Below are 13389 nucleotides of genomic sequence, written 5' to 3' on the forward strand. Positions count from 1 at the left end.
CTAAAATGACCACCAGAGTAAAGAAGTTTGTAGTAGCTGAAGCTGAAATGTAAGGTGTTAGGGGTTAGAACCTCTGTCAATTGGTAGTGTGGGTGGGTGTAGTCCTGCTTGGCCCCTCCACCAAACATACAATGTTGGACTGAGGTAAGGCCCATTGGTTGCTTGGCCTCTTTTTGGAATATAACCGAATATGTTTTGCAATACAGGTCTCATCATAGTTGACCACTTTGGCACAATTCCTGGTACTCATTGATGGACTTCTATGGATTCCTGTATTAACTCCTCACCCTTTAAATATGCCATTGTTGATAAATTCTTGTTAACTGTTTATAATGACGGAGCCATTTTGCACTCTCTTGTATTACATTATAATTTTTATACTGTTATTTTGAAAACTGAATAAAAAGATTGAAACAGATCCTCTGTCAATTTATTTTACTGTGGTCTCCACACTGGGGAAGATTCACTCCTCTCTATTTGTACTGGTGCCCTAAAATGACAAGATTTGAGTTGTAATGAGAACAAGAATAGAAGGACAATCTTCCAATGAGAACCCTTGCTCCAGTGATAACTATTTTTTGTGAAGAATTACCTTTACTTTACTTTAATTCGATTTTGCTTTTATTTACTGAAAAAAATAAGTGAACGGAGTTTTAACTATTCCTATCCTATCAAACACTAAGAAATGGCTTTTGCTTTAGATACATTTTAAAAATATGCATCAAGCTAACCATTGAGAAAATTAAGTAATATCTCCTCTTGAAATTGTCAGATGTCACTTTGGAAGATTTGATAAGCCTCCATGAGTAAGCACACATCATAATTCATGGCACTATCACCATACAACCCCCTAAACCTTGAATGTTGTGATTTGGCTGTGGTTGTTCTTGTCAGCCACTCAGTCCAGGGTTTTTTCAGGGAATTTACGGAAAATGGCCAGTTTCTACATGCTTCACTTATTACTACTTGATGGCAGACTATTATAGTACATATCTCAATTACCAGCCAGCCCAATCTCAGATTCTTTCCCAAGTTAATCTCTGCTTAATGGCCTTCCATGATAACAATTTATAAATTCTAATCAGGAATCTGTAAGGACATAACAGATGAGACAAAAGGGTGATTTGCAGTGACAAGACTTCCATGACAGCCATACTGTATGAGATACTACTGACCTCTGATGCCTATTTACAAAGGTCAGAATGTCCTCCTTTTATGCATAAGGAATATGTCTGATGCTAATGTCTATATGGAAATGTCAACTAAGGTTAAAGTAATCCAAATAATTAAATTTTGCAGAAGACTTCACCATATGTTGTCTTTGCAATGTACATTTTGCTGATAATGTTCTCCACCTTAATATTTTCACCATCCATATTTTCAATGGAAAAATAAACACTCCTAAAGGGTGAGTGATTTTAGAATTTTCACTTTTTTCTTTACTATTATGTCTGCATTTTACTTAAAGGGGTTGTAAACCCTCCTGTTTTTTCTCCTTGATGCATCCTATGCATTAAGGTGAAAAAACATCTTACAAGCTGGATGGATGCTACGGTATGAAATGTGGATGGGTGCTATGTATCACCTCACATGCATTCATATGCAGTAAACTAAGGTGGAATCCGGGACATGTTTTCCAGGCCACTTTGGCAGTCTTGGTTTTCAGACCAGATTTTGCAGTCCACTAGCGACCACCAACAGGCGGTATAAATAAAGCAGGACCCGCAGGCCAATGCTCTTGGCCTGGAACTCAGGAAGCCAAACCCGAGAGAGCTACTGATGTGAAGTTTGCTTTGTGAGAGAAAGAAAAGGGTTTGTATTATTTTTGTTTTAGAGGGGAGGGAGAAGCCCTTCACCTGTGAGTTAGGAACCTGAAATGTTTAGTTAGTGCCTGGCTGGCTAGGATTTATTCTCTGTTTTGTTTGTTTTATTTTCATGCAACCTTTTACATAAAACTGGCTAGAAGTTAGATTTTAAGAAAACCTGCCGTCTGGATTACCTTTTTGCCAGGCAAAGTGATCCCCATTGAGCTAATCCCTATATATATATTCACAAGGTTTGGTATAGTCTACTTGCGTGCCAGCTACTGTACTGATTGGTGTGCTCACTACATACACGGCGTTTGCAAGACAGAAATGACACAGGAGGAGGTATGACACATTTACACTATTCAACACCCATGTGAAAGCCCAGAAACACCCACAGTAACCCTAGAACCCACCCACATCAACCTCTAGAACTGGTACAAGTGACTCCCATAGCCTGCCCTAAAGCTACAGAGGCTCAAAAGACCATTAGAGATGTAGTATCAGGACTGGAAAAGGAAGGAAACAGGAGGTCAGAGGACTTTGAAATTCAGCCAGGAGAAGTGACATCACAAATATAGGAACCTGCAATATACAGGAGGTAAGTTACACACAAACGGACGCCGGGATTGTGATTTATTTATAGTGTTGAGCAGAATATGCCATATTCGATTTCGCGATATATCTCGAATATATATTCGAATATTCGAGATATATTCGCTAAATTCGAATATTCGTGATATTTTATCGAAATTAAATGATTGCGATTTTTCGCTATTGCGAATGCGAAAATAATTGCGATTTTTTGATAACTGCGGTAGGAGCACTCTGATTGGCTCAGAATATTCGTGATATTTTATCGAAATATCGCAACATGCGAATGCGATATTTATTGCGCAATTTCGACAAATGCTGTAGGAGCACTCTGATTGGCTCAGAATATTCGTGATATTTTACAATACAAAATAATTGCGAATATTCGGCAAATGCGGAAGGAGCACTCTGATTGGCTCAGAATATTCTTGATATTTTACAATACAAAATAATTGCGAATATTCGGCAAATGCAGAAGGAGCACTCTGATTGGCTCAGAATATTCTTGATATTTTACAATACAAAATAATTGCGAATATTCGGCAAATGCGGAAGGAGCACTCTGGCTCAGAATATTCTTGATATTTTACAATACAAAATAATTGCGAATATTCGGGAAATGCGGAAGGAGCACTCTGATTGGCTCAGAATATTCTTGATATTTTACAATAGAAAATAAAAAGTGTTTTGCATTGGTGGTGATTCTTTACTCTATCCATCTGTCACAGCCATTTGTCAATCAAACACCTTGAAGATTGAACACGTTCATGCTGCATGCTTTGGACTTTTTTTCACTTCACATATCAAAGACATTTTTATGAAAGATTATTTTTCTATTATTGGGACTATATTTCTTTATATATTTGTTTCACTGTGTATTTCACAAGTTATTTGCGCTTGCTTATTTTATAATTTGCCCACATGTCTTGTCACTAGACATATTTTTTATTCTTGTAGAGCGACTCCATTTTCTGTCTTGTATTAATTTATGTTGTATAACATTTTTGAGTTGCTGCTGTATTCTCCCCTTTTTTAAGGTATGCGCAATTTTTTCCTTCTTACAAAAAATAATAATATCAAACATACAAATATTCATAACATACACATACACAAAGCCCCCCCCTTTTGCATCAGAGACAATCAGAGTTCTCCTACCACAGTTATCGAAAATTCGCAATCATTTTCGCATTCGCAATAGCGAAAAATCGCAATTTTTTTTTTTCAATTTGGCAACATAAAAAGGATCGCCTCAGCTTAGCTACTCGGCCCAGGGTCTCTAATCATACCAGCAATGCTTTTAGACGTCGATAGGATGTGATCTGTTTTAAAAATCAAATTGAAAAAATGCGAATATTCGGAATTGCGAATATTCACCGCGAAATTCGAAATATAGCGCGATTTCTCGAATATGCTATATTCGAGTCGAATATTCGCAATGCGAATATTCGTGAGCAACACTATTCATTTATATGCACAATGCATCTCTTGTTTTGGGGAGGAAAAGCTGGAGGTCTTCTTGAATTAAATTGAATTGTATTATCAACAATATCTTCAATGCTTAAAGTAGCACCATAATTTACAGTGGTACCTTGATTTTGCATATGTTTGTAAATGTGTAAACCTTTTACTTAGATGAAACAGATTTTAGTTAGGTTTGCTTTGCTGGCTAGAAGAGTTTTAGAGTACCGAAGATCAAAGAAAATCCAGAAACAAATCTTGAAATATTATTGGACTATTCTTGGAAATTAGGGACTGTCAGAAACTTGTCAGAAATTTGGTAATTAGCAAAAGTGGCCACAACCACAAAGTCTCTGTGTAGTATCAATACTACCCAGTGCATCAGAGCCATGTGTCTGTGTCTCTCATTGATTGTTGCTTTCATAATAATAATAATTGGCCAGGTGACTTAGACAGGGGCCTCTTCTGTGTGCATGGAGGGCATCGCAACCTCCAGGCATTTTATTTTAATAAGACTTACGTTGGATGTTTATGGTGACTGTTGTGTCTTTTCCTGCTGGAATTGCTTTATTAGTGGCACGACACGTGATGATCTGACCATTCTCGATGTCTGTGGGTGAGACAAAAAGCGTGCTTTTGATACTTTCCCGCTTTGCATCCTGTGGTTGTGTCTGTAAAACAGAGAAGATGCTTTTAAGAAAAGTTATAGAAAAACACCACTCATCTAAATTACTGTTCCCCAGTATGGTAAGATCTATTCAAATGTGTTTCCAATTCTGCCTCATCGTTGCCACAGGGTCCCATGCTTCCTGCTGCATTCTTTATAATGTAAATAAACAAAGAAACACAACATGAAAAGTAAAGAGGGCTGGTAATGGGAGCAGCAGGTGGACAGACTTGGGAACTTGAGTACTGAGATCTTTCTTTTAGACATAAATAAGCATCCAGTGATTGAAATATCAACTAAAATGTTAAAGTGACTTACAACCTTCAAAATTGTCAACAGGTTTACTGTAGCTCCCAGATGTGTCGTCTATACTTCGTTATCTTCTAAAGCAGGGGTCTCCAAACTTTTCAAACAAAGGGCAAGTTTATTGTCCTTTAGACTTTTGGAGGGCCGGATTGTGGCCACTGTGGGCAGAAAATGTCCTGGGCCCAGCATCAATGAGAATAAATATGGCCTTGGGGTTAGTGGTCAGTAGGAGGAGGAGGAGTGCCCCTATCAGTAGGAGGTAAAGTATCCCATCATTGGTATCAGTAGAAGAAATAGTGCCCCCTTGTTGGTGTCAGTGGGAGGAATAGTGCCTCAAAGGCCAGATAAAGGCTAGCAAAAGGCCACATCTGGCCCTTGGCCGCAATTTGGAGACCCCCGTTCTAAAGCTCCCAGAAGCTCTAAAATCTGGGGAAGTCTATTTTGTAAATTCTGCTTTCTCCAATGAAGTGAGTGATTTGGTCCCTCGCTTCTGCCACTGGCCCATCACAATGATGGCCGTTTCCCTGACAGTTGTGGGGTGTGGTAGATGAGAGAAGTGTGCCAAAGTGCCTTCCTAGCTGAAGTCATTATTTGATTAACAAAGAACCTCCAACCCCCATGAGAATGTATAAGAAGACACAGTTGGTACACTTTAGAGCAGATTTATGCTTGAGTAACAATCATGTACTGACAATATTCAAAGCCTAATGCCGCTTACACACGGTCGTTTTTTGTGATGAAAAAAAAACCTAATTTTTTCTCATGAAAAAAAACGAAGTTTTTCAAACTTCATTTTAAAAAACGACGTTGCCTACACACCATCGTTTTTCCAAAATGCTCTAGCAAAGCGCGGTTACGTTCAGCATGTACGACGGCACTCTGTTCCATTCAAGCTCGCTTCATAACTTGCTTCTGAGTATGCGTGGGTTTAAAAACGTCGTTTTAAACATCGTTTTAGCTACACACAGTGGCCCAGATTCAGGTAGAATCGCGCAATATTTGCGTGGGCAAAGAGCAAATTTTTTTCTCTGCGCCCACGCAAATATTGCGCTTTGCCCGCGATTCACGGAGCAGTTGCTCCGTAAATTGCGCGGGCAATATGCTAAACAGCCGGGCGCAAGGCTGCCTAATGTAAATGATCCCGCCGGGGGCGGGAATCATTTAAATTAGGCGCGCTCCCGCGCCGAGCGAACAGCGCATGCTCCGTCGGGAAAGTTTCCCGACGTGCATTGCGGCAAATGACGTCGCAAGGACGTCATTTGCTTCTAAGTGAATGTGAATGGCGTCCAGCGCTATTCACGGTTCACTTACGTAAACGACGTGAAATTTAAATTTCACGGGCGGGAGGCGCAGCTATACTTTAGCATTGGCTGCGCCTGCTATTAGCAGGAGCAGCCTTATGCTAAAGGCGCCGTACGGAAACTCCGTACCTTGCGTACGCAGGGCCCGCGCAACTTTTGTGAATCGGTGGTAGTATGCAATTTGCATACTATACGCCGATCACAATGGCCGCGCCCCCTAGCGGCCAACGCAAGAATGCAGCCTGGGATGTGAAGGCATAAGGAGGCTTATGTTTGTCACATCCTAGGCTGCAGTCGGTGTAACGAGGTTCCTGAATCAGGAGCACTCGTTACACCGGAGCAAGTAAGCACTTGCGCCGCGCAACTATGGTTGCGCGGGCGCAAGTGCTTCTTGAATCTGGGCCAGTGATTTTTTACGAAAAGAAAACAGACAGAAGTTAACCCTTCACTCCTTTATCTAAACCAAATGGAAATTTTAACATAAGAGAAATCGGCTCCACACCACCGTGTAGATGCTTAAATCATATATTCCATTAAAATCGCAAATGAAGACATCACATGAAACAAAGAGTAATGATATAGCTATTAATGCGTTTCACACAGATGTTAGAAAGGTTATAAATAAGCACTAACATATGTGTGAAACGTGTTAACAGCTAAAGCATTACTCTGTTTCATGTGCTGTCTTCATTTGATATTTTCATGGAATAAATGAATTCAGCATCTTCACAGTGGTGTGGAGCTGATTTTTCTTATCTTGGTATGTGCTGGTGGCAAGCTGTGGTGAGATTGAAGTATGTGGGCATGATCTCACCTGGAACTGTGTAATTTCTTTCTTGGAAATATGAAAATTTTACTGAAGTTGATGCCAAAATAATTTAGAATGATTTTTTTTTGTTGCATTCTTTATTTATATTTTTTTTGCATTACAAAAACAAAGGAGGAACAAGATGGGAGGAAAAAATAAGGTACGGTTCCAATACTGAACTTCAGCAGTTTAGCGTGCAACAAGGAAGTACATAGATGTGCATTCATGTAGGATGATGTAGATGAAAGAGAGCTTGGACACATGATAATCAATTTCAAACCGGTGACATGAAAGTCCAGTGGCCCCCATGGTGCACATCTCAACTTTCTGCATAATAACATGAGCAGGCTGTATTAAAGGCATGTCATGACCTAATAATTAATGACAGAATGCCTCTCAAGGTTGATAGATAAGAGTAAGATTGGCATAGGGGGTAAGGACCAAAGAATCCAGGTAATTAATAAAAGTGACCTGTAATGGGAACTAAGGGTTGGGCAAAGAGGGTGGAAGGGAAAAAAGAATGGGAGTGTAAGTAAGGAGCACTAGATAAGGAAGCCATACCCCTATTGTCACTCAGCCAGTTTAAATATAAAATTATAGTTTCCATTAGGCAAACAGACATGATCAAGAAGATTAAAAAAAAATGCAATGGAATGTTGCCAGTGAGCAATTTTTTAAACACGTCTGTACAGGAATATTCTATCCAATAAAACCATGTGGTTAGACATTTAGAGTACGTGTTTTCCAAAGGTGTTGGTAAGGCTCTCCATCTACCTATAGTCTTCCATCCATTTGAGCTACTGTTGAATTGTTAAAAGTGTGGATGTTTTCCACAGTGCCAGTGTGCAGTATTTACCAGCGCAATACAGGTTTTTTAGAAATTGTTACCGGAATTGAGTTATGATGTAGGAAGAAAAACGCTGGTGACTTAGGAATTGTCCTTTCTGTAAATTTTGGGGAAATCTTATGTACTCATGTCCAGAAATTATCTAAAATTGGGTAAGACCAACAAAAACATGTAGCATATCTCGGTAAACTTGTCCATGTCTCAAGAATGCTGCTGGGAGGGTAGGATACATGGAATTTGACACAGCAGGTATACGGTACCAATGTGTACCCATTTAATATCCAAATGTGTGGTATTTACTACTTATGGAAGAATAATAAAGACAAGGTGAGTATTTTGGATTGTGCTTTTGTAGAAAAGGTAACACCCAACTCCTTTTCCCAGCCTTAACCTTCAGCATGTTTCTATTGTTCTTGCTCTAGCTTACTCTGTTTATTCTCTCAGGCCCCGTACACACGACCAGTTTCCTCGGCAGAATTCAGCTTCCGACCGAGTTTCTGGCTGAATTCTGCCAAGGAAACTGGTCGCGTGTACACTTTCGGCCGAGGAAGCCGACGAGGAGCTCGGCGAGGAAATAGAGAACATGTTCTCTATTTCCTCGTTGTTCTATGGGAGCTCTCGTCCCGCCGAGCTCCTCGGCGGCTTCAGGGCTGAACTGGCCGAGGAACTCGATGTGTTTGGCACGTCGAGTTCCTCGGCCGTGTGTACGAGGCTTCACACTGTATCTATCTTCCTCTATCTTTTCTATCTGGCATTCTTTGAATACAAAAGCAAACAGAAAAAAAAGGAATACAAACGTTAAAAAAAGAGGATTGATTATAATCATTATATGTGTACATTGGAATTTATATATATTTTTAATAGTATTTGTGTGCATATTTAGTAATATTTAAGTGTCAGTATGGCACATACTCTTCATTGTTGTTTACTCAGATCTGGAATGTATCCGCTTCCTCTGAGGAGTGCAATATTTCCAGCAAATTATCTTAAAACCTCTTCAGATCACCAAGCCCCTACTTCTCGGGAAGGAGGCAGTTTACCTCCATCAACTGTTACACTAAGGTCGCCATGGAGATGGGATATCAAAGGCTATTGAGATGTTATTTCAGTGATTAAAAATAACAAATGAGAGAAGGAAGAATTTTATGTCCTAATAAAGAGTAATTCATGTGCCTTGTATTTAGTGTTTCTAGCATGAGATCCACAACGTGATACAAGCACACATGACACATAGATGGCATCTTGCTTCTTAATTAGAAACTGATATATTAAACCATGTATTGTCCTTGTGAACAATAAAAATACACCCAATTAAATGTGACACTGTCACCTTCTTATCTTTGTAATGCATACTCTTAGCCCCGGGTCACACTAGAACGTAGTGCAGAAAAACCCAAGATCCGTGGGCAATTCTTGCAATCTGTAGTGGGTGTCAGTGCAAAGTTAAGGACACCCCGAATGCAGTGCATTTGCCTGCGCAAAATTGCATGGTACAAAAGTATCATGTGATCTAGTTGCAGTGTGTGTCCAAAAGTGTGTCCAAAAGTAGTGCATGCACTACTTTCATTAGATCTGGTGTGATTTGAGCCCATTCAAAATGACTGGGCTCAAATCGCACCACACTAAATTGCATGTCAATTCATAGGCGATTCATAGTATGAACCTAGCCTAAAACATATACAATGTTTTTGTTGTCAGTACTTCACCTTCCAGTGAAAAATAAATTTGGATTTCCAACACATCTTTGTGTGAATAGATGTTGTCACTCCTTTCTTGTTATTTACATTTTTTATAGTTTTCATTGATTGTTGTGTTCTGGTTATATATATATATATTTTTTATACCCGTATTTTCCGGCATATAAGACGACTTTTTGGATGCAAAAAAATGCATCCAAAGTCGTGGGTCGTCTTATACGCCGGTGACAGTCTCCGTCTGCTGCGAGCGTCCATGATTTAAAAGCCGCTCCTTCTCCTCAGAGTGTCCTGTGATAGGCGGAACACAAATCTTCCCAGCAGGGCCTCTGTTCTGTGTTCCTCCTATCACAGATGCCTTCTCATCCTCGGACGAGAGGACGTCCGTGATAGGCTGAACACAGAACAGAGGTGCTGCTGGGAAAATTTGTGTTCTGCCTATCACAGGACAGTCTGAGGAGAAGGCGCGGCTTTCAAATCATGGACGCTCGCAGCAGACAGAGACTGTCACCGGCCTGGAAGTCAGAATCTGCAAAACGTGAGTGATGGCACTGTTGGCACAGTGGGGGAAAGTGATGGCACAGTGGGGGGAAAGTGATGGCACAGTGTGGGCAAAGTGATGGCACAGTGGGGGCAAGTGATGGCACAGTGGGGGCAAGTGATGGCACAGTGGGGGCAAGTGATGGCACAGTGGGGGCAAGTGATGGCACAGTGGGGGCATGTAATGTAATGGCACAGTGAGATTTGAAAAAAGCCTGTTTCTGTCAGCGGTTCTGGCTACCCCTCAGCTTCCAGAAAGACTAGTAGGAAGGGGGTAGTCTTATATGGCGAGTATATCCCAAAACCCAAATTTTTCCTGGAAAATTAGGGGGTCGTCTTATACGCCCAGTCGTCTTAGGCCTCGTACACACGACCGAACATGTTTGCTGAAACTGGTCCGCGGACCAGTTTCCGCGGACATGTTCGGTCGTCTGTACGTGTTCGGTCGTCTGTACGGCTAACCGGACAATTTTCCGGCAGATCGGACAGGTTTCCAGCGGACAAATGTTTCTTAGCATGCTAAGAAACATGTCCGCTGGAAGCCTGTCCGTCGGACATGTTCGGTCGTCTGTACGACTCACCGGACATGTCCGCTCGGCCGAAAGCTCTCGCATGCGTCGAAGTGATTCGATGCATGCGTGGAAGCATTGACCTTCCAGGGTCGCGCACATCGCCGCGTCATCGTCGCTGCGACGGCGCGGCCACGTCACCGCGTTCGCTGTCCGCGGGAAATTTGGTCTGATGGTGTGTACAGCCATCAGACCGAAATCTGCCAGCGGACATGTCCGATGAAAACGGTCCGCGGACCGTTCGTTTTCATCGGACATGTCCCGTCGTGTGTACGAGGCCTTATATGCCGGCAAATACGGTACTTGTAATTTATAGCTCACATGTCTCTGCTTTTGCAGAAAATACTGAACCTGTCACAGTGGTCCCATAAAGTATGACAACAGGTTTGTGGGCCCACTATTCCAAAATCATGGCCATTATTTTTTGTGTTCACCCCCCACCCCACACACACCCTATGGCTTTAATAACCTCCTCCTCCAGGAAGGCTTTCCACACGATTTTATAGTTTGTGTGTGGGAATTTGTTCCCATTTGTGAGGTCAGGTACTGATGTTGGATGAGAAGACCTGGCTCACCACTGACATTCCAATTTATCCCAGAGGTGTTCAGTGGGGTTGAGGTCAGGGCTTGTGCAGATCGCTCCTGTCCTCCACTCCAAACTGGTCAAACCAAGTTTTTATAGACTTAGCCTATGCTAGAATAGAAAGGAGTATTTCCCAAACTGTTATCACAAAGCTGGGAGTGAATAGTTGTTTGAAATTACTTTGTATGCTCTAGCATTTCCAGTAACCTTTGCTGGAAACACCTAAAGTCAATTATATGAAAGGGTGTCCACAAACTTTAGACTATACAGTGTAGCTCACACTCTAAGGCCTAGTACACACGAGAGGATTTATCCGCGGATACGGTCCTCCGGACCGTTTCCGCGGATAAATCCTCTGAGGATTTCGATCCGCTGGATTGTACTCACCATCGGATCGAAATCCGCGCCGAATTCACACCGCGGTGACGTGTCGCGCCGTCGCCGCGATGATGACGCGGCGACGTGCGCGACGCTGTCATATAAGGAATTCCACGCATGCGTCGAATCATTACGACGCATGCAAGGGATGGTTTCGGACGGATCGATCCGGTCAGTCTGTACAGACCACCGGATCGATCCGCTGGAGCCGATTCCAGCGGATAGATTTCTTAGCATGCTAAGAAATTTTTATCCGCTGGAAATCGGTCGGCCCGAGAAAAATCCGCGGAAAAATATCCGCTGGGTTGTACACACCAGCGGATCTATCCGCTGGAACTGATCCGCAGATAAATTCCAGCGGATAGATCCTCTCGTGTGTACGGGGCCTAATGTTTCCAGCACAGTCTACATTATGGCCAAACTGGCTAGTTGCCTGCCTGTCTGTAGCTTGTAACTAGTATGCAGCCAAAAAAGTGGCAACTCCTGATTTGTGTGCTTCGAGTCAGTAACTCTGAAAGTATTGAAGCCAGCCAACTCGCACATAACATGTCCTCAGTGTACCATTTCTTAAAAGGATGTGGCTGAAAAAAATAATAGTGAACTCCAAGGGGCAGATCCACAAAGATCTGCCCCGGTGCATCGTATCCGAGATACGCTACGCAGCCATACCTTACCTGGCTATAAATCGAATCCATAAAGAATTTGCGCCGTAAGTTACGGCGGCGTAGTGTATCTCAAGCGGGGTAACGGCGCGGAATTAAAATCAGCGATTAGGGGGCTTGTTTCATTTAAATGAAGCGCATCCCCGCGCCGAATAAACTGTGCATGCGCCGTCCCTAAATTTTCCGCCGTGCATTGCGCTAAATGACGTCGCAAGGACGTCATTTTTTTAACATAGACGTGAATTACGTTCATCCCGATTCACGGACGACTTACGCAAACAGAAAAAAAAATACAAAATAAACGCGGAGAAACAACGGCAATACTTAACATGGCAGGTCTAACTATACGCCACGAAATACCAGCTTTAACTATACGCTGGAAAAAGCCGACTGGAGACGACGTAAAGGAATGCGCCGGCCGCTCGTACGTTCATGGATCGTCGGAAATAGCTAATTTGCATACTCGACGCGGAAAACAAAGTGAACGCCACCCAGCGGACGCCGAAGAATTGCATCTTAGATCCGAAGGCGTACGAAGACGTAAGCCTGTCGGATCTAACCCAGATGCCGTCATATCTTGTTTTGAGGATTCAAAACAACGATACGACGCGGGTAATTTGAAAGTACGCCAGCGTATCAGTAGATACGTCGGCGTACTCACTCTGTGGATCTGCCCCCAAATGTTTTGATTTGCATAAATAAATGCATCTGCAGATTGTTAAGTGTTCACATGCACGGATATATATTTTGGGCTGGGCAGTGTTTTTTGGTACATTGAACAAACACGTTTTTTTGTGGTGCCAGCCTTTCAATTTTAACAGCAAACCATTCAAAGCATGCTCTGGGCATTGTTTTCTGAGTCTAATCACGTGTTGTCAAGCCAGAAAAGGTTGAAATCGGGACGTTTTTGAAGTTTGCAAAATTGCAGAAAAAAATTCAAAGCCTCTCATCCTTAAAATGATCAAAGTCTACATGCATAAAGGAATTCAGTATTTCCACTTTGAACTAGCTTTTATTCATAAGTTCCCATGTCCATAGAAGGTCTACTGGCCCTAGTTATAGATGGGAATATTCAGACATCACGATATTGCAATCGCGCTTACTGAAGTCTTTCAGTGTGTGTCCTCTGTAATAACCAATCGGAATCTGCCTTTAGGTTAGAAAAGAAAAGAGAGAT

The 13389-nt window shown here is 42.0% G+C and overlaps 1 protein-coding gene across 2 annotated transcripts in view; it reads right to left on the minus strand.

Moving 5' to 3' along the window:
• KIRREL3 (kirre like nephrin family adhesion molecule 3) overlaps window positions 1–13389 on the minus strand; it is a 1042107-nt gene that overhangs the window by 172033 nt on the left and 856685 nt on the right. For both annotated transcript variants that reach the window (XM_040326200.1, XM_040326201.1), the window contains exon 6: window positions 4378–4528. In XM_040326200.1, the coding sequence (XP_040182134.1) occupies window positions 4378–4528 (151 nt within the window). The remainder of the gene's footprint in view (window positions 1–4377; window positions 4529–13389) is intronic.

This window comes from Rana temporaria, chromosome 10 (assembly GCF_905171775.1).
Source record: "Rana temporaria chromosome 10, aRanTem1.1, whole genome shotgun sequence".
In the NCBI taxonomy this organism is placed as follows: domain Eukaryota; kingdom Metazoa; phylum Chordata; class Amphibia; order Anura; family Ranidae; genus Rana; species Rana temporaria.